Here is a 23,961-nt window from a genome sequence, read left to right on the forward strand (position 1 = left end):
ATCAGTAATTAAAAGCTCTACTGTCTTTGTACGTGACACTTTATTAAGGAATTCAGCTATGATTAATGCCCCTCACTAAACTATTAATACAGAATACGAATGAGAGCGCTCTGCTACACTATTTTTAGATGCATGGCTCATCTGTGTCTCTACTGGAAACTCTCCAGCATGAGAAACATGTTTCCTGTTTCCCCAAAAATCATAATAACACCACTCTCTCAAAAGTTAAAAGCACAGGATGAATTGAGCAGTAAACGGTGGAGTGACAGTATTAAGCACAGCACAAGCTGTAACTTCTGCAAGCTGTAAATTCTGTGCCTGTCAATTATTTTTCTCTTGAAAACTATTACATATGTGTGCTCCATTATCTGTACTAATCATGGAATTCTTTAATTTTATGTAAAGCTGACACAACTTATTTCAAAGTAATATACTCTAAATTTGGTATATTTTATATACTTTCGAAGTGTTTAGCTTTATACTAGTATCAGCTTTCTGCCTCTACCTTGCATTCAGATGCATATTTATTATTGTCAGTTAAGATTAGATTAGATTAGATTTACTTTCATTCCAACTGATCCACAGTGAGGAGTTCCTCCAGGATGTAGAACATGTCAGAAAAACAATAATACATGACAAATATTTACAACTGAAACAAATAAGCTAATGTACCTTCCATAATGAACACTATATGAAAGAATCATTTTGCAAACACTAATGCAATGAATTTAAAATACAAAAGTTTTTTTTATTTATAAGGTTATAAGGTAATAAACATGTAATAGAACTACTACAATACTTATTTACAATGAAACACATTACTGCACTGAAATGGTGCAGAAGGTGAATCTCTCTCTCTCTCTCTCTCTCTCTCTCTCTCTCTCTCTCTCTCTACACACACACACACACACACACATATGCACACACACACACACACACACACACACACACACACACAAAAATCAGTTGGTTTGTTGGTTCTACTGAGAAATTCATCAATGGAGTAGAATGAGTTGAGGACCAATAAATCCTTTAGGCTTCTCTTAAAATGAATTTCATTGGTTGTTAAGCATTTTATGGCTGCTGGCAAGTTACTGAAAATGTGTGTTCATGAATAATGCACACCTTTTTGTACAAGACTAAGTGACTTTAAATCCTTGTGAAGATTATTCGTATTTCTAGTATTGATTCCATGAATTGAGCTGTTGGTTTGAAAAAGTGACATATTTTTAATGACAAATTTCATTAATGAATAAATATATTGGGAAGCAATACAGGGCTATTACAAATTATTGAAGCGATTTCATAAATTCACTGAAGCTCCATTCATTGACATATGGTCACGACACACTACAGATACGTAGAAAAACTCATAAAGTTTTGTTCGGCTGAAGCCGCACTTCAGGTTTCTGCCGCTCGAGAGCGCAGTGAGACAAAATGGCGACAGGAGCCGAGAAAGCATATGTCGTGCTTGAAATGCACTCACATCAGTCAGTCATAACAGTGCAACGACACTTCAGGACGAAGTTCAACAAAGATCCACCAACTGCTAACTCCATTCGGCGATGGTATGCGCAGTCTAAAGCTTCTGGATGCCTCTCTAAGGGGAAATCAACGGGTCGGCCTGCAGTGATCGAAGAAACGGTTGAACGCGTGCGGGCAAGTTTCACGCTTTACAGGACACGTGTATCTGGACATGCTAGAAAATTGGCTCATGCCACAACTGGAGACCGACAGCGCCGACTTCATCTTTCAACAGGATGGTGCTCCAACGCACTTCCATCATGATGTTCGGCATTTCTTAAACAGGAGATTGGAAAACCGATGGATCGGTCGTGGTGGAGATCATGATCAGCAAATCATGTCATGGCCTCCACGCTCTCCCGACTTAACCCCATGCGATTTCTTTCTGTGGGGTTATGTGAAAGATTCAGTGTTTAAACCTCCTCTACCAAGAAACGTGCCAGAGCTGCGAGCTCGCATCAACGATGCTTTCGAACTCATTGATGGGGACATGCTGCGCCGAGTGTGGGAGGAACTTGATTATCGGCTTGATGTCTGCCGAATCACTAAAGGGGCACATATCGAACATTTGTGAATGCCTAAAAAAACTTTTGAGTTTTTGTATGTGTGTGCAAAGCATTGTGAAAATATCTCAAATAATAAAGTTATTGTAGAGCTGTGAAATCGCTTCAATCATTTGTAATAACGCTGTAGTTAGAATTCCTAGTTCCCTAAACAGACTTCTGCAGGATGTTCTTGAGTTCACACCACATATAACTCTTACTGCACATTTTTGCGCCCAGAAAACTTTAGCTTGGCTTGATGAATTACCCCCAAAAATAATCTCATATGACATTATGGAATGAAAGTAAGCATAGTATGCCCGCTTTTACATTTTTATATCCCCTATGTCTGACACAATTCGCATTGCAAATACAGATTTGTTAAGATGCTTCAGCAGTTCTGTGGTGTGCTCCTCCCAGTTGAATTTATTATCAAGCTGTAATCCCAAGAATTTAACACTGTCCACTTCTTCTGTCTGCTTATCATCATATGTTAGGCATATACTCGTGGGACACCCCTTACAAGTTCTAAACTGCATGTAGTGTGTTTTTTCCAAGTTTAGTGACAAAGAATTGGCTAGGAACCAGTGATTAATGTCCAAAAATATTTTATTAGCTGATCTTTCTAAGACTACACTTGATTTGCTATTTATTGCTATGTTTGTATCATCGACAAATGAAACGAACTTGGTATCCGGTAATGTTACTGACGAAAGGTCATTGATATACACAAGAAAAAGTAAGGACCCTAAAATGGAACCTTGTGGGACCCCACATGTAATTAGTTCCCAGTTGGATGATGCCTGATAGCTTAATCATGTCTCTTTCCTAATAACACCCTTTGTTTCCTGCTAGAGATATAAGATTTGAACCTTTTTGTAGCATTTCCTCTAACACCATAATATTATAATTTACTTAAAAGGATATTGTGATTTACACAGTCAAATGCCTTTGACAGATCACAAAATTTACCAGTTGCTGCAATTTTTTGTCTAATGAATTAAGCACATTTTCACTGTAAGTGTAGATAGCCTTCTCAATATCAGAACACTTTATAAAACTGAACTGCGACTTTGATAGTATGTTATTTGAGATAAGATGGTTATAAAGCCAACTGTACATTACTTTTTCAAAAATTTTTGAGAATGCTGGCAAAAGTAAAATTGGACGGAAATTTAATGCTATTTCTTTATCTCCATTCTTAAACAGTAGCTTAACTTCAGCATATTTCAACCATTCAGGAAATATTCCACCGATAAATGACTGGTTACACAGATAGCTTAATATGTTACTTAACTCAGAATCACATTCTTTATTTAACTTTGATGATATTTCATCATACCCACTAGATGTTTTTGATTTTAAAGATTTTATGATGACATTATTTCTGCTGGGGTAGTGAAGGTCAAATTCATATTATGGAAGTTAGTTGAAATGTCTGGTCTGAGGTATTCCATAGTAGCACCTACAGAACCTGAAAACCCCATCTTTTCAGTAACAGTTATAAAATGTTTGTTAAAAAGTTCTGCAACACTATACACATCTGTCATCAACGTATCATTTACTCTTAATGCTATTTGTCCCTCTTCATGTCTGGTTCTACCGGTCTCCTCCTTCACTACATCCCATATTGTCTTTATTTTGTTATCTGATATGACTATCTTTTCCTTGTACTATATTTGCTTTGATGTTCGTATTACACTCTTTAATATTTTGCAGTATTTCTTGTAATGTGCTATAGAATCAACATCAGAACTGTTTCGGATTGACAGATACAGTTTTCCTTTTGTTTTACAAGATACCCCTATTCCTTGAGCAATCCATGGCTTCTTTGTAGACTTTGCTCTAACCTTGGTTAGTTATTGGGGAAAACAGTGTCCAAATAAGGTAAGCACTTTATTAGCAAAAGTGTTATATTTTCCATTCATGCCATGAGCACTGTAAGCATCAGTCCAGTGAATGTCTCTGAGGAGTGTCCTAAAATAATCAATTTTTGGCTAATTGATTACCCTCTTGAGCTCAGATTTAGCAGATTTTATATCCTGTTCAGTATTAACATTTAACAGAAGGAACTGCATGTTATGGTCTGAGAGGCCATTGACTATTAGTTTTGTAATATAATTTTGTTCATTGGACTTTTCTATAAATATATTATCAATGGCTGTTTGTGAGCAATTGGCTACCCTAGTGGGGAACTTTACAGTGGGAATTAAGTTATACGATAGTGTTACTACCTCAAATAAGTTCTTATTGGGAGAGTCTTCAAGAAAATCTACACTGAAATCACTATCAACCATCAACTCTCATTCTGGAAACATCTCCTAGGTTGTGGCTAAGCCATGTCTCCGCAATCTCCTTTCTTTCAGGAGTACTAGTACTGCAAGGTTCACAGGAGAGCTTCTGTAAAGTTTGGAAGGTAGGAGACGAGGTACTGGAAGAAGTAAAGCTGTGAGGACAGGGCGTGAGTCGTGCTTGGGTAGCTCAGTTGGTAGAGCACTTGCCCGCGAAAGGCGAAGGTCCATATGTCATATGAATTCAAATTATTGTTCTTTCTTAGCCCATCACAACAGGATGAAACCCTAACATTTGGTACAGTACTAAATACCCTCTTCTATGCACTTCACTTTGGTTTTGCAGAGTACACATGTAAATGTAAATTTATAGAGAAGTTTATTATTAATTGAGAATCTGAGTAAAAGACAAGTAATACAATCCTTTAGTAAAACAACTGACAGAAAGATTAAGGTATAGCCAATACATACATATAGAACACTTTTATGCAGAGATCAGATATGTAATCACTGAGAGTGTAGAATGTACCTTGTCCTAAACTATGGTTTGCAATAGAAACAATAGGCTCTTCTATGCTGACAGTTTGCACAAGTGATTCCTAATGAGCCTTATTTCTAGGCAGACTGTTTCTCTACCTTCCACCAACAAACCACCATACAATTCAACTTCATACCCTTCATACTGCTAGCATTATAAATATGTCAATGGGATATAAATAACAGGAGGAGTAAAGGTAACAACAGTGTGTGTAGTTGAGGTGTCCAGTCATCAATAGGCACAGAAATGAGACTAAGAATGTTGCTGCTTTCAGAGTAATCCTTCTTCAGAGCTAACAGAATACACATACACAAACAGACAATAAAAATTCTCTTCTATTAATCTTCTGAGTCCGCCAATCCCTATCTCTCATTGACCAAATACAGGAGAAACAAATCTCCATAGCACTCTCTGCTCCTTTCACAGGATACTGTTGCTGTGCAACCCTAATTATCTATGCCCTATCTTCCAAACTGAAACTCTTGTCCTTCAACATCTCAAAGATCACTCCAGACACCATCTTTTTCAATTTTCTGACATCCTACTCCTTAATCAAGTGTACAATTGGGGGGAAATGAAGGAAAAGCTGTGTAGATGTATTCTACATGCTCTGTAGAAGGATTCATCTGAAAGCTAGTAAAGTTCTCTGTCTTGTCTCTATTGACAACTCGGCACTTCAACTGTATGGAGACTTGTTACCTTTATCCTTTCATTACCTATACTGTTATATAATTGTACTGTTTCAGCTATGAAATGGCACTATTATGATAAAATATGATTATTTTTACTTTTGTGGGATCATTTCTCTGTATTCCGACTAGCTGCCAGTCTTTACATGAAATTAAAGTCACATCCAGCTCTGAATGGATTTTGCTTTATCTGTGTCATACAGGCCATAATTATACAGGCCATTCTTATCTAAACAACATGAAATTACACTTAATACTTAATGTTGCTTATTAGGATATGTCTTTGCATCACAAGCATGACAGTGTCATCAAATGAATGTGAGGTGTCTGTGTCCATTGTTCCAACATGGATGAGATGAAATCCTCTTCTTATCTAAAATCATTCTTTAAAGAGCTGAGTCATCTAGAAAAACAAAGCTAAATTCAGCATAACAGCCTATATGTGGGGCAAGGCAATGAACCATGAGATTAAATTTTCAGAGATTTATCAGAAACATCTTTCAATGAGTAGAGATGGGTGGAAAACGAATAAGTACTCTGTGATCTGTAGTTTAGGAAAGAAAGAGTGCTGACCCTACTGAGCACTATGAGACAAATACAGCTAGACCATACCACCTGAATCTAGTAATGGTCACCAGTGTATCACATGCAACAGTGAATTTTGTCCATTGATTCTAGAAGATTTACAAAAAATCCCATTTTGTTCTGTAGACTTTTTAGGCATAGTTAAATAATTCCATAGCAGCACAAAAATCAGTGTACAAATGCTTAAAGGTGCACTACAAAGACACCTGGCAATTAAAATAAACAATACAGACATAAAACTCACACTCATAAGAATGTACAACTGTGCACTTTTTGAGTCAGTATTGAACTTTGCAGCTTCTAAATGGGCACATAGACTCCCTCTCATCATGAACAGAATCGCTATTATGCATGGGCCAAGGAGTGAGTTACTTAGACTATCTGGGGCGTTAAGCACTACATCAGTCAATTCACTGTATGTGATGTTCGGAATATACTGGATCAATATAACTATCAGATATTGGGCTGCAACATACTGGTTGAAGATGGGTAGACCTGAGAGAGAGAGAGAGAGTTGCAGATCATTGGGTAGCACACAGAGGATAGGCACCAACTAAAAATTTGGCATGTGAACACTTGGCAAAAAGAGTGGGACGAGAGTGATAAGAGCTGTCAAGTCTATTTATTTTCCCCCAGTATCGGGGAGCAGTTACAGCTGCGCCATGTCAACCTCAGCTGAGGTATGATAATTTTGTGAGTGGACATGGGCCTTATTCCACACTCTTGAAACACACGTCGCTTTCAGAAAGCAATCATTACGCATGAGGGGATATTCCTTTTGAAATGCATTGGATACAGCACATAGAACACATAACAAAAGCAGCACTCTACAATGCACTGATGAACCCAGATACATGGGCAAAGTTGAACGAGATTGCCAACAACATAAAGCAGAACGTGACAAATACAAACAGACTCAGCAATACAGAAGGTGCAGAAGATGAAGACAGGCCAACATAGATAGCTCGAGTAGCTCCAGTACTGATGATGGTATGAGTGACACTGACATAACATAGATACACAAAATATACATAACATAAAACATGTAAAACATGCACAACTACTCATGTGAATATTAGACAAAAATTGCAATTTACATCCTCTTATGAATGAATCTAACTAAAAGAAGAAGTAATTAGAATAGTCTGTGGACAGATATTGTTCTAGAATCCACATTAAACCTGTACCCAACATTGTTAAGTAGTTACATAAGTGAACACATCACTATAAATGTAATAATATGAATGTAATATAAATTTTTTGTAAAGCAAGCAAGCAAAATCAAAATGTGTAAATCACAACTGAAACAGATCACGCATATTACACAATTACACAAAATTAATGGGTCTGCTACTTCAAAAAGTTCTAGATTTATTCTGCAAAAATGTTTTTAGAAGATTTATAATAGGTTAGTGGTGGCCTGTTATTTCTCCTTCAGCTATTTAGAACAGTACATAACTTAATTAGATTATATTGAGGCAGGATATTGTTCCAAAGCCATGCAGAATTTGTTTATTAAATAATCTACTAACAGTACTTGTTATGTAACCTAACAAACATCAACTCACACAGCACTCTAACAAATGTCATCGACAAAAATTAGATCTACGTGAACTGAACAAAATGGTTCAAATGGCTCTGAGCACTATGGGACTTAACATCTGAGGTCATCAGTCCCCTAGAACTACTTAAACCTAACGAACCTAAGGACATCACACACATCCATGGCTGAGGCAGGATTCGAACCTACAACTGTAGCGGTTGCACGGTTCCAAACTGAAGCACCTATAACTGCTCGGCCACAGCGGCCGGCTGAACTGAACAAATCAAGTTTTCTCAAAGAGAGATGTTCATGTGGATAATTAATAAAATGGGTAACACCACATGGGGATGTTGGAATTGAAGTTCAATATCAAGTCCCCTTTCCCAGGTGGTGTCGGAGAATGTTATATCTACTCTTTCCTGTCTTCTTTTACTCCTATCTTCAATTATACAATACATTTATAATTTACTACTTCCAAATCCCTGTATTTTTCTTTAAAAAGTAAGTGTAACTGCTATAAGTAAATAGAAGATAACACCAAAATGCAGACAAAAGAACTCCATGCAGCCCCACCTACACTTGGTGCTGCATAGCAACAGTGCCTGTGGCCTCAACTGTGTAGCACAACTTTGCTGTGTGGTGGCAGCCGTGGGTACTCGCTAAGAGGTCTGTGTGGAGCACTACGGCCTGCACAGAGTAGTAAGATAGCACGCCCTAGTAGTCACAATGCAGCTTGGAAAAAAAGGTTAATAATTTGTCTCCACTGGTTCTTTAATATACTGTACTTCATGTTCTGTAAGTGAGAGTCCACAGCCAAAAGTCAAGGTCAGACATACTTCACAGAAAGTTATTAAGAACTTTTTCATTCTATCCACATTAATGCAGCCCAAAACATTAATTTTACTGTCTAAAATGCAACAAAAATGTATGAAAATGAGTAAAACAAAACTGTCAAAAATTATCACCAAGGTGATGTAAACTGTTTTGACTATACTAACTGCATATGTGATGAAAGATGTCAGCAAGCATCTCATGTGTTACCTAGAAACACTAGCAATCTTGTTGCTCAGTTTTTTCCCCACCATTACCTCTTCACACATATTTCCAAAGTGTATGTATCCACATTTCAAATCACCTGCCAGAAATCAAATAGTCATACAATAAAAGCAATTTAACAGGTATTTATGACTCATTATGCACTATCAAGGATCAATATAAAACAAAAGAGCATCATAGTGGTTTGGGTATAATAAAGAAGCAAGGCTTAATTTCCAGCAAAGTTTATTTCTCATACAAAAATTTGTGCACAATTTCGTTTCTGTGTGTGTATCTTACCAATACGCAGAACAATACGAAATATAATTTAAGCGTAATGAAACTCCAGTTTTTAGGAGTTACTAAACTTGATGATTTCCCCACAACACTGATTGCTTTTGTGAAGATATCGTAAATCCCAGACATAGTCAGTGACTGGGAACAATGTTTAAAGTAATTAGCATGAAATATAATTATGGCAGCTATGAAAAATAACAATTAGAAACCATAATCATCTTCTGATATAAACACACATTTATCTACAAATCTCAAAATATGTAAGTGTTTTTTTAAATGATAAATATATTTAAAAACTACAAACACAGGCCTGGTGATTCTTGAACCATTGAAAATATAATGGTCAAGAGATATATTTTCAAAATGATAAATTATGATAAAAAATATGATTGTTACAATGACAAAAACTATTTAGTACCTTATAGATATTTTAGATGCCTCCATCATGATACATCACATGACATACTGCAAAGTTCAAGACCATTTGCACTATCTATGTTGCTTAATGCCAAAGGAGATAATGAGCTTCTGTTAGCACACTGTGGCACTATTCTGTTCTTTTGATGTATTGTACTTACTGTGATTGCAAATTTATTACTGAAATAGTTACATCGATAAGCTCCACTAAAATAATTCAATTTTTATGAATGAAGTAAATGTCACTGAATTATTTTTTTACTACCTATCTATGAACACAATAAATTCTTAAACTGAATTGACAAAGGAATGAGAAACAAAACTGGCATCAATACATCAGATGTCCTTCATTGACTCCAAATGAAACTGTCAGTGCATTAACAGAATTTACATTATGTGAAAGTGCATCTGGCAGTTTTCACTTATGTTTAACTTAATGATGTCCTTCATTGACTCCAAATGAAACTGTCAGTGCATTAACAGAATTTACATTATGTGAAAGTGCATCTGGCAGTTTTCACTTATGTTTAACTTAATGAAGGTGATATATATTAGACGACCACAAACTGTAAGCCTTAAGATACTTATATTATTGAATAAATAAATTACAATTACATAAACAAGAGATTCAATTTATGTATGTATGTACAGCTCATCATATTATGAAACTTTTCAATAATTATACTCTTTTTAGCTTACAAGGTATCCTACATGTGTGAAGGAAACATATAGTCAATGTCTGACAGGTACTGCTGTATTTTATATTTGTTATTAATTAAGATTATCAAACAAATAAAATAGTAATACATAAACTTATATGTGTAACCAGTAATAATTCACTTGTAGTGTCTGTGAGCAGAATATGAAGGAATACTGATGCCTTGGTACTGTACATAACATCTAATACAAACCACATAGTGGCCAGCAGAGAAGAAATGTGTACACAATCTACAAAATATCTGTGGTATAAGTTTAAAATATATTTTTCAATTGACATTAAAAGTAGTAAATAAATGCATGGGGGGGAGACAAATAAGAAATATCATGTTTCTTTGATTTGCATGACTTACAGTAACACTACTGTTTACTGCAAAGATAACAAATATTAACTTGTTACTACAAAGGAAAAGGACAGTTTTACATAGTCCTGTATGACCCAAAAAAACATAAACAGCAACAGTACTAGACTTGATCAGAATTAAATTTTCAGCAGTTTAGTTGCACTGTACATGATTTGCCCCTAATGGATCTGTTAAAATTAATATAAGGTTTTCTGTATAATTTTAAAATTAAAGTGGTGGGCATACAAAGAAAAGGCACATAGAAGCAGTTATTTGCTCTCAGAACTATAAACATGGTTTACAGAAATACATACACTGCATAATGTCAACAAGCATAGCTAAAATAAAGGTGCAAGCCTCTTGAAGCAATGTATTATGATGTTCAACAAAATTTCTGTTATCTGAAAACAACCCCGAGGAAGCACACAATTAATTTCAACATTATTCATAAATGTTTAGGAAACATTTAATAGTTGTTACAACAGGGCCACCCTGCAATCAAAGATGGAATTCTTCAGTAAGTAAATAACAGATTTGAAGTTAATGGTGCTAAATTGAACTCATCCGTTTTGCTCCTTTAAGTTTAAGTTCAAGACCATTTGCACTATCTATGTTGCTTAATGCCAAAGGAGATAATGAGCTTCTGTTTGCACACTGTGGCACTATTCTGTTCTTTTTGATGTATTGTATTTACTGTGATTGCAAATTTATTACTGAAATAGTTACATCGATAAGCTCCACTAAAATAATTCAATTTTTATGAATGAAGTAAATGTCACTGAATTATTTTTTTACTACCTGTCTTCTGAACATAAAGACAAAAAGAATATATTTTGTCTTTCAAGATGGGAGGGTCATATCAATAACTGTAAACACTACACAATAATGGCCTAACATGTTAAAAATACATAAAAATGAAAATTCAAATAAGAAACTTGTTAATATGACAGAGATACAGGAAGTGTGGTCAGTACTAATCTTCAGGTACTTCCATTGCTGCTGACAGAAACAATTTAGCTTAACAGTGACCTTTGGTATTGGTTTTTAATGAGGAAATAGGAATATGGTGGGACAGAGAGAGGTCACAAAGACCTTGGCTAAAATAGAGTCATCCAATGTCAAAAATGAAACTGGGCCACCTTACATTAAGATCTGAGTGAGCTGCATTCCTCCTCCCTCCAACATCCTCCTAACTAATTCATCTACCTATTGTTCTACAAGCTGCAAACACTGTTTCCTGTTTTAAGTGTTGCAACTGGCAGTACTTTGAGTTGCACCTCCTCAATGTAAGTACTAGCCAGCCATTCTGTCACATAGTTAGTTCAACATATTACAGTATCATCTTTGGTATTAATAAGAATTCTTATCAAAAAGTCACACACAAATATATTTCACTCCATTTTCTGCCTTTGAAACTATCATGGTAACTATTTGTAAACATTAAAAGCTTATATTTTCAAAGAATATTAAATATATTATTTTGCTCAATATTTTAGTCCTTAACAACTCTATTACACAACACTGGAGACTATATTAGTTTTATGTGCTTATCAGTATCAAAATTTGCACAAAAATTTTATTTTGGTGTGATACATATGAATAAACCTTACTTAGTATTTTAAAACTATCAGCTTTCTTTAAGTACTACTACTACTACTACTACTACTACTACTACTGAATTGAAACAGACACTTTAAAGAAACGATGCTAATGAATGTTGTTAGTGATTAACTGCATGGTTTACAGATATTTTCAGAATGTACAGACTTCAAAAACTATATATAACAATACACATGAGGTGTTGACACTCTTCTCCAGTTAGGCTAAGGAGAATATAAAACTGTCCACTCTGAAGCACGCACAAACAATCACACTACAGGAAAATCTACATGTAAAATACCATGAAGCCCAGTGCCAAGCTTAGCCAGATGACAAGAGAACTTACGGGCCTTTTCCAGTGATTTTTATGCAGAGAATCAGGTACTTGCAGGAAACAACCTGGCTAGCAAATTAAAATATAGAATTTAATACGATCCTGTGTTAATATGGCTGTTAGCTATGTAAACAAAGAGCTGAGTGGATTGCTTCTAAATGAAACAAAATCTCATACCTGTACCACGCCTGTTTCTGCAATTGGGAGATGGGGATACATAAATCATGGCCTGCACCTGAATGGGAAGAAGGGCAGATTAACCGAGCATGTTGCAGAAGTGTAAGGGGGGTCACAGTCTCACAAGAATCCCTGTGATTACAGAGTCAGAGAGGCATATTTTTTAGGTTAGAGGCAGATTATGGACAGACAGTATTGAAAGAAAGTACAGAAGAACAGGGCCATAATATATGTAACATTTATGAGAAAAATAAAATAGATTTGTCTCGTTAGATCGTTATGAGATTGAAAAACAAGATAATGAGCTTCTTGTATGCCTAAATGATGTGGGAAATTTTGAAGTTACAGATGTTTTGTGCCTCTCTCAATACCATGTACCCACAGGGATGGAAAAGTTAAATATCCGGGGTTACAGACTAGCACCATTTTCGTGCAGAGTCATGGCAAAAGTTGGACATAAAGTCAAAAATACTGAATTAAATAGCTTTTGTGCAGATCAGAATCTAGAACAATGTGCTTGTGAGTTGTTACTGCAGAATGCTTCTATGGACATTTTAAAAGTCTACAGATTGCGTCTAGGAAATTTCAGTTGTTTTTGATAAATCTAGATGCATGATTGAGTTAGCTGTCAGACAAGAAGAAACCATTAGTAGTTTGTGGAGATTTCAATGCAGACGTCGTAAAATATATGGACATGAAAAATGAACTGGAATCAGTATTTGGGTGTTTCAGTCTAATCTCAGTAGGCAATTTTCCAACTCGTACACAGGGAGACACTAACTGATAACATTTTTATAGACAATTCTCAGGCTTAAACAACTGATGTGCACTCAATTGTTAATGGAATGATGATGATGATGCACAATTAATTAAACACCCCTTACTGTCTGAGGCTTATTAATGAGAACAGGATACTATTTTTTAGGAGTAAGTTAAAAGATATGGTATGGGATTAGATATACATATACATATACATAGAGAGATGCTGCTGTCAGATTCACTTTATTCTAGAGTAGATTTGTGTCAATATTTTCCAGAAAATCCATTTTAATTAAATTAAGCAATGGATAACTAAGAGAATTAAAATCTTATGTAAGAGAATGAGATAAATTTTTATAAGGGCCAGAATAAGTCAAGAGCTGACATTACTTGCATACTACAAAAATACGATTACATTTTCAGGAAAGTCATTGAAATGTCAAGAAATATGTAGACCCTGACATAAATTAATAATACAGATAATAGGATTAAAACTAAATGGGTCACTAACAAATGGGACACAGGACAGCCAGTCAGTGTACTAGGTACCATACAATTAAACTAAATGACAATGGTTTGACTGACAATTCGCACATTGCGAGTACTTTTAACAATTGCTTCCTAAATGTAGCAGCAAAAATAGGATTAAATTGTTCCTCTGAAGAAGGAAGAGAATATGTTAAAAATGTCATTCCACAAAACTCTAACCAACATCCTTTACTGAAACTGATAAAATTCTAAAACAAAAGCTCATGTGCTGTTGATGGAATTTAAAATAGGATTCTGAGGATTTGTTCTAACTTGACAAGTAATATCATTAGTGATATACAGGGTGTCCCAAGAGTAATGGTCAATATTCAGGGATATGACAGGAACAATCATTCAAAGCAAAAAATTCCGGTAAACATCGTCTCTAAAATGCATCCCTTAAGAGCTATGAGCACTTGTTCAGTAGAAAACATGTTTTTTACATGTAGCGAAAATGAACCAATACTTATGGCTTTATAGCCCATGTTTACTGGACAAAAAATGGTTCAAATGGCTCTGAACACTATGGGACTTAACATCTGAGGTCATCAGTCCCCTACACTTAGAACTACTTAAACCTAACTAACCTAAGGACATCACACACATCCATGCCCGAGGCAGGATTCGAACCTGCGACCCTAGCAGCAGCGCGGTTCCAGACTGAAGCACCTAGAACTGCTCGGCCCCCAATGGCCGGCTTTACTTGACTTTTTTTTTCCTTGCTTTGGTCCATACAAACACCTCTTAAAATATGGAGAACAAAGAGCTAGCAGTAGAAGAGATTTGTTTCACAGCATTCAAGATGAATCACTCATAGCTCTTAAAGTATGCATTTTACAGTCCATGTTTACTGAAAGTTTTTGCTTCGAATGATTATTCCTGTCATATCTCTGAATATTGACCATTCCACCTGCCACACACTGTATGTGATGCATTATTGGCACAGGGAATTTTTCCATATATATTATAATATGCAATTATTAAATGTCTTCATAAGAAAGGTAACAAAAAAGATATACATAATTATGATCCACTTTACTTAATGACATCCTTTGCCAAAATATTCAAAAAAGTAATGCACTCAAGAATAGTGTCACATTTGAGCAGAAACAATTTACTTGGCATATCATATTTAGTATTCCAGAAGGGTTGCCTGATTAAGAATGCTATTCATACATTCACTCATCAAACATTACAAGCCCTAAAAAATAAAATATCACCGTTTGGCAGCTTTTGTGATCTTTCCAAGGCATTTGATTATGTAGATCATGTTACACTACTAGAAAAACTCAAGTTTTGTGGAATCAATGGCTTTACACACAACTTGTTTGAATCATATTTAACAAACACAATGTAAAACATTGTGCTGAATAATTCAAACAATGTTTGAATGGTAGAAAATTTTAGTGACTGTTGAAAAATCACTAAGGGAGTCACAGAGGATTCAATTTCGAGTCCACTCCTATTTCTTATATGTGTGAATGACCTTCCACTTAACATTTAAGAAGCAGAATTGACAATTTTTGCAGAAGAAAATACCAGCATTACAATAAATACCATTAGAGAGTGCCATAGAAGACATTGTTAACAATGTTTTTCAAAGAATTTTTAAATACTGCTATGAGAATGGATTCTCCCGAAATATTGAGAAAACACATTATGTTCAGTCATGTACAACAAACAGTCATACCAACAACAGATGTAGAGCGTGAACAGGGGTCAGTAAACAGAGCAGAATACTCACAATTTTTGGGTGTACATACTGATGAAAACTTGAACTGGAAGAAGCATATTACTAAGCTTCTCAAACAATTGGTTTCTGATACCTTTGCTCTTTGTATAATTGCTAGTCTTGGAAACAAATGAATCAATATCCTGAAATATTTTGCATATTTCCACTCAATAATGTCTTATGAATAAATTTTCTGGGACAACACATCACTTGATTACAGAAAATCATGAGATAATACAAATAGGTGGTTTGCACCTGTGGTCCTCAAGTAGGTACCTCTTCAAGGAGGTAGGCATTTTAACTGCAGAGGAAGTATGAATAAAAATGCCTTCACTCACAATTTTCTCATGCTTTATTTAATTACATGATGAATTTCAGACCCGGTGGTTCCATCGTGAGGTGCAAATCATCTCAATACATAAATTAGTTCCAATTGAGTGAGGTGAAATGTATGTTCTAAACTATCAATTTGCAAATGAGTTTGTTTGGAAACAATATTTCTATCAATCATCAGAACAGAATCAATTACGAACATATTTTACACTTTCACATCATCAGACATTGGTTTATCCTTTCTGTCATTGCAAAACATATCACTCAAACAGCACATTTGTATATGTACACCTTGAGTGATGTTACATGCGATGACAGAAAGTATAAACCAAAGTATGCTAGTGTGAAAAGGTTAAAAATTTTGTTCCTTGAGTGTTTGGAGCAAAAATTTTACCTCATCCTAGAACAGAACTAAATAATGTATTAAAACAATTTCCAGCTGCATGTAACTAAATAAAAACAAAAAAATTAACACCAAATGCATTTTTATTCATACTTCCCATGTGATGACACATTTCACAGCAACAAAATATGTATAAAATTAAATTAAAAAAAAAAAAACATTACATATACTCACTTATGCAATTCATTGTAAATAATGCATCACAATTTGAGAAGGACAGTGATGTCCACGCCTACAAACTTGAGGAAAAAATGAACTTTATTATTCATTATTAAAGCTGTCAGTGGCTAAGAAAAGAATTCAATAAGCAGCAACAAAATTTTTGGTCATTTGCTCAATAACATAAAATGTTGAATAGGTAGCAAAGCAAGTTTTGAATTCAGTCAAAACTCATTTGTCCTGTCCACCTCCTATTCCACGGATGAATTTCTATTTAAAAAGCAGTAGCCTGAAAAAAATCTAGTTTTTAAATGTTTTTAAGATTAGGACTGAAAAATAATGTGTTCATTAATCTTGATACTATTCAAGTATACATATCCTGTAAACTGACTTGTTCTACATCACTGTGATAAAAGAAGCACTCAAATAAGCTATGAATATGTAACTAACTAACATCATCTATATCATTAGACTGATCAAAACAACTACCCTGATCTTAAGGACTCTGTTACAAATACCAAACTACCTATGATCAAGTACGTCTTCACACTTCACCATTTAAAGGTCTACTGTTCTACTACAATCACTTGTACAATCCAGTGGTCCCACATTTTCAACACTGTAATTATGATAATGCTCCAATAAGATATCACATTTCCTCCAGACATCAATGATCAAATGGGTTTGTTTGGAAACAATATTGCTTTCTATTGGTTCGTCATCAGTATAGAATGTCAGTTGCATAATCACACCACACTTTAGTTGTATGAATTACATTAAACTGTGATATAAATACAGATAATCATCTTTCTTTCTTTTTAATATACCATAATAGGGCACTTATTTAACATGAAACCAATTTCTTCTGGATTCTGAATAAAAGAAACTACATCCAAACCAGAGAGAGATTGAAGGCAAAAGAATGCATGAAACAGTACATCTGTATTCAAGAAGCACAAATACAGTAAACACTACCATAAATAGCTGAGTTTTGCTTCCTTAATTTGTAGCACATAGAGATGTGTTGGTAACTGTATATACTTATCCATTCTATAATCAATTTCTTAACTTAAATTAAAAAATTCATGACAAAGAGAAAAGTAATGGACAAAATTATTTATGACAGAATGGCAAATTGATCACATGTCCCATGTATTTGTGTCTCTTGTTTATGGGGACTCAACCATGACACTTTCATGAGTTAGCTGAGTTACGAGGGATTTTTTTTTTTTTTTTTTTTTTTTTTTTTTTTTTTTTTTTTTTTTTTTTTTTTCAATGGATAAACTATAACAGGCAAACCTTCACGGAGCAGTTTTAAAATTGTACAGGACAACTGCATCAACAATAAGAATAAATATTTAGGAAATAAATTGATGTAGCATTCAAAATTCCTATGTAAACTTCCTTTTTTGTACTGAATAATCTCTGCAATATTTTGCTTTTTCCATTGTTTCCATTATCCTCTTTGAAGGTTGCAAGAGTCTCTCTTTTACCGAGGTATTTCAATTTCACTATTCAGAACTCTTGTTCTAGTTATGAATTTTTGCATGGTGTCAGAAGAAAAAACATTCAAGAAATTTGGCTGCAAGATTACAGGCACATATGAAAAACAATGTGTATTGTTAGTAAAAATATATATAAGTAAATGCAGTTTTCAGACTACCTATCACTAATACCTGAACCAATCCCCAAAATTTATCTGTTATTACAGCATACAACAAGGGGAAAAATACTTTTGAAACAAAAGCAAAAAAGTGATTTTTTGGGTAAAAATTACAATGTCTATCAAGAATGCTGATGTACTAGATTCCTTTCTTTGGTATTGCTAATATTGACTCATTTCCATTCCCTGAAGCTTATTCTGCACACTGAGGACTACGTGAATGTGACCAATCACGTGAACAATTAAGATGTAATGTCTAATCAATCTCAGTGGACTGTGTACCACAAGACATATTAGACTGCAAACGACAGAACATTGACATTATTTTATAAGTTCTGTCAACTGACCTTGCCTGAACAAATCTGCACAAACATTTGAGAAATCTTGTGACATGGTAAGATATTTAAAAGTGTTGAATAAAAATAGTGAAAGGCAAGATTCTGCACAACTGAATACTACCTATAACCCAAAGAAATAGTTTCTAAACAAAGAAAAGTTATCGTAATTGAGCATGTCATTATTTTCCCTTGGGAATTATCAACATTTTTTATGCACGCAGCAAACAACTTCCAGCCTAAATGAAGGATGCATATCATCACAAAAGGAGAAGCAAGTATTTTTCACAATGCGAATGTTAGTGAATTACATCTATTTACACATAATAAGAAGGGGTGTAATACTAGAGGTACGGAGGGTGATTATCTACATGAAGATTCTTGTCATGTGAATCAGGTTCAAGTCTAAAATGAAGTTTAAAGAAATAAAACCTAGTTTCTCACAATAGAAAACTGTTCAGAGAATACGCAGTAGTAGAACAATAAACCCAAGGGCAACACCACTTCTGCTGCCCAGTGCAAATGGTGCTCTACACCTAGGCCCAGGTACGTTCACAGGGGCGGTCAGTGGCACAAAGAACGCCACATCCTCACTGTCCGACAGGGGGCGAGGCCGTGCAACCTGCACAGTCCAGGTTGGCAGGTTGGTGCAGCCTCCAATAGAGAGCATGTGAGTGCTCAGTACGGTTCACACACACACACACACACACACACCACACACACACACACACACACACACACACACACACACACATACACACACACACACACACACTCTCTCTCTCTCTCTCTCTCTCTCTCTCTTCTTTTGAATGTCAGGAAAAGTAATAATGATGGTCTTGTAATTATAATTCAGGAACATCAGTATCTACAATAAGAGATGATATGCAAATGCTACACTCTTCTCAACATTACCTCTGTCACGCACTATCAGTTCCATAAATAGTACAAAACAAAACAATCAAATCAAGAGTGGAAAGTAACCAATGCCTACCAATGGAGCACTCTTTATGAAGGTGCAGGCCATAGGACCTATTAATGTAAATTCTTAGCTGATAGCTTCACAGAAAATAACTGCTATCCGCCTTATTCAGAAAATGTATTAACATTCATTACACCAATTTTTCAAGAAAAAGAGCAAGCTTGTCAGGTCTGTACATCATTCTATCTCATTGTGGCAGTTGTTCCACTTAGTTAAAAACACTAAATTTTACGTGTGCTAAACATAGAGAGTCCAACTGTTAATCGTGAAGGTACTCATATATTCGATCAGATGTCATCTGTCACAGTGCCACAATCTTCCCAACTTTGGTATTAAATGTCTTGTTACAACAATTACAATGAAAAATGGCAATAAAACTGAACAAATATAGTAACATCAATAATGAAATTCAAGGCTGAATTTTCACCTCCTTTAACAAAAATGTATTGCAAAGCTTGTAACAGCAACACAGAAACACTTGTTTACACAGTTTGCTCTAGCTGGAATTACATTTCTTGAACCTAAAATAACTAGTTCAGTACTCAGTAAATTCATCAAATTCTGTGATAAAAAAGTATCTTTTATCCTGGGTACATAGAATGCTACTGAGTACTGCAAATGTCATGTAACAATGAGAATAATTTTGGCAGAAACAGCAATGAGATCTGAGAGCTTTCTGGATAAATCATAATTAAAAATACTGCTTGATTAATACTTAATTTTGGTGCAAGATTTACAAAAATGTAACTGTAGGAATGAAATATATTCAAGTGCCATGGATTCCCCACTCATTTGGAATAACACACAAATTACACACATCACAAAAATCATCTCATAAACTGTAATATCTCTAATTTTCATTACAAAACAATGATATATTAACTCATCAAAACAGGACATGGTTTTTAAATGGAGATCCATGATTTACCAATAAAAATGCTTTAAGAAAGCTGAAGATAATACATAAAATTCAACAAATGTTTCTATTTCTTTATGGGTAAAGTTCAAATGTATCAACAACACAATAAACTAGATTCTACGCACTTCAATTACAGCAATGGTGTCATTGAGGATATTCCAATTCTCCTGGCACGATAATGACTTTGAACTGTAAAGCATGTCGGCGTTTGTTTACTTACTCCAAGTGCTAATGCACTTACATAAACACTGTTAAGCAATCTAACACACCTGTAAATAAAGTTAAGCACAGATAATGGAATTCTGTCACTCATGGCATTCAAACATTACACTGACTACACTTTTGTGTTTTGAAAAGTGTACCATCCTCAGCAATAAGCCTTCATAAAACTTATAAGCTTCAACTTCACATAAAAAAGTAAAGGCACACTGCCTTTGTCACAAACTGTTGTTCAACACTGCATAAAAATAGACATTTCAATTTGTAGTGAAAGTTCAAAAGTACAAAAATATGTTCACATCACCAATCAGCAATGGTAGGATATTCAGCTAACTGTGCACACAAATTTAAAAAGAATAAACTAGCTTTAGAATGTCCTGAAAATAGGCAATGCATCAGTAAAGCGTATGTTTTCACATGTGAGAGACAGAATGAGAACAGTAGCTGTGCACAGTAACAAAATCAGTCACCATTTTATGACTAGTGAATTTAGAATTTAGAATTAATAGGTGATGTAACACCATTACATGTGGCATGTACATACAGGTGGGTTACAAATACAAAACCTGAAATTCAGGATGCTGTTTCACCATAAAGAAATTGACAAATTTCTGCTTTAAGATCTGTATTTGGAATGCATTTGGTATTACTCAACTGACTGTTGGTCATGGGACTAGTAAATTTTCCACTGAGGAACCATTCATTAATTGCTGCACACTCGTATGTGAACCCATCTGGAAAAAAGTTCATAAAATCTATATGATAAAATTTTACAAACACAAAATTAGAACAGTTAAGTAAATGATACAATGAGAAAAATGTTAGGTTACAATTTGATGGAAAACTGTTATTTAACCTGATAATTATCCACAAATGTAGCTGCTATTAGACAACAACCTGAGGATTTTTAATAAATTTACACCAAATGCTGTATCACCTGCAAATGTTTCAAAACTCAGATAAAGCACTGGAAGTTTAAAAAAAAAAGACACAAAATTGTACTTGAACAGAAATGTTCCAGTTATCCAAATGAGAATTATCTGTGATAATTTACGACTTTTATAAAAAAAATAAAAAGATGAAGCCTGAAATATTCTGTTACTGTTAGAAGCAATGCTTTCCTCCTGGAGATGAAAACATCCATGAATAGTTAAATAGTGATGGATATGAATAAGGATTTCGGCAGCCAAGTGTTACGGACATAGTGAGCAATACAGGAAGATAGCAAAAATGAGGCTATCAAGGAACTAGGCATCTACTGAAGTTCATTTCAAAGTATCTAAGAAATTTATTTTATATTATTTATTTTATTTTCAGTGGTCATACTTTCACTGTGCGTGTGAAGAAAATGTGACCTTAACACCATAAGTGAGTTACAAAGATGAAATTATCAAGTGCTTCAAAGTGATGATAACAGTCGATAACTGATACATTTATATTAAAATTAAGAAAATAGATCTGAAGCACCAGAAAACTTCTAAAAGTTGTAGTTACCAAAAAGCACAGGTTCTCACAAAATATGACGACACAATAGTGCAGACTAATACAAATGAATGTAACCACAAATCACAGTGGAGTGATATAATTTGTCTTTCTTCAAATGAATATCTGCCATTCACAAAGCTACAGCCAAGTGATGACTTTAAATCAAGTAATAAATACAAATGGACAAGAGTAGTATACAACAAAAGCAAAAATAAAAATAACAGCAGTGAAACTGAAAATGAAAGGTCAGTTTACTCATTACAAATGATCTATATATATTATAAATTATAGTTCCCCACAGCATATTCCTGTTGTATGTGAAGGCTAATCTCAGGAATTACTGAAGGGATTTTGGTATGGTTTCCACTAATAGACTGCTTCACGAGGAAGGTTTGTGTGGACAATTTATTACTTCTATGCCAGACTAGTTGTCCAGCCATACATACTTAGTGCAACCTGTGCAAAAGTGGAGAAAACATTTCCTGGAGCAGATGTGGACTCTGGCCATAACTTATTAGTTAAGAAATGCAGATTAATGAAGGATAAATTGCAGAAAAGTAGGAAATTAATAAGGAGATGGGACATGGACAAACTGAAACAAGCACAGATCATTTGAGTTTCAAAGGTAACATTAATGACTGACTGACTGAAACAGGTCAAGTAAATACCATTGAAGGTAGCAGAGGAACAACTAAATGAACAAGACAAACCGCAGTAGCAATCCTTGGATAACATACAAGATACTAAGTTTAATTGACGAAAGGAGAAAAACAAAAATTCAGGAAATGGGAATACAGAGATAAAAAATTAATTTAAAAAAAACTGCAATATAGCACAGCACGAATAGCTAGAGGAGAAGCATAAAGGTGTATTAACTTGTATGACTATGGGAAAGACAGCTGCTGCGTATAGGAAAATTAAAGAAACCTTTGGAGAAAGAGAAGTAGCTGTTTCAACACCAAGAACTCTGATGACTAAGCATACAAAAAGGCTAAAAAGTGGAAGGGTTATCTGAAGTACAGGAACTTGAAGATATTATTATGGAACGGGAATAGGGAATGGATGAAGATGATATGAGATACGTGATATTAGGGGACTTACAAAAATGAGTTATACATGTAGTCCCATACTAAAACTGCTGCACAACCTGAGTGGTGAAATTTCAGGAGAGAGTACATGTTCCAGATTCCCTGCAGACACAGTTCTGCTGTGGCACAGTTAACAAATATATGTCAGTGTGGGAGTGAAATCCTGTGGCAACTGGAAATGTATTTCAAAGCTGAAGTACACAGGACAGTATGTTTCCTGCATGAAAAATGTCTAAATTGCACACAGATTCAATATGAAATTCTGGCAGTATATGAACCATGGGCAATGTTGTGCCCAGTTACAGTGAAATGCTGCCAACAATTTGACCAATACAGTACAAATATAGGTGATACTTATCAAGAAGGAAAGCCATAAACATTGAACAAAGGAGACAATGTCCAAGAATTCAGAAACTGATTCACAGCAATTGAAGATTTTCCAATGATGAGGACGTTCAACAGCAGTTCTTGAATGGCTCCTTGACCAAAGAGACAATTTCTGTCATCAAGGAACTGAATGACTGGTATAACATTGCCACCACTGTTTACAGAGCCTTGGAGACTATGTTGAGAAATAGTGTCATGTATCTGTTTCACTATGAATTGTATTGCAGCATTCAACAAAAGTTACTTGGCCTGTCATAATAATGTGTATAATACTTTTTGAAGTCTCATTCTATTACAAGAACAACTTGATACACTAATGAAAGACCAAAGCCAAAAC

General features: G+C 34.8%; 1 protein-coding gene across 1 annotated transcript in view; it reads right to left on the reverse strand.

Annotated features, from left to right (window-relative positions):
* Positions 1 to 19,359: 19,359 nt before the first annotated feature.
* The window catches only part of LOC126183614 (WD repeat, SAM and U-box domain-containing protein 1-like), a 218,763-nt gene continuing 214,161 nt past the window's right edge, over positions 19,360 to 23,961 (reverse strand). The window contains exon 18 of the mRNA XM_049925730.1: positions 19,360 to 21,398. Coding sequence (XP_049781687.1) covers positions 21,238 to 21,398 — 161 coding nt within the window. The 3' untranslated portion in view covers positions 19,360 to 21,237. The remainder of the gene's footprint in view (positions 21,399 to 23,961) is intronic.

This window comes from Schistocerca cancellata, chromosome 4 (genome assembly GCF_023864275.1).
Source record: "Schistocerca cancellata isolate TAMUIC-IGC-003103 chromosome 4, iqSchCanc2.1, whole genome shotgun sequence".
Lineage (NCBI taxonomy): Eukaryota > Metazoa > Arthropoda > Insecta > Orthoptera > Acrididae > Schistocerca > Schistocerca cancellata.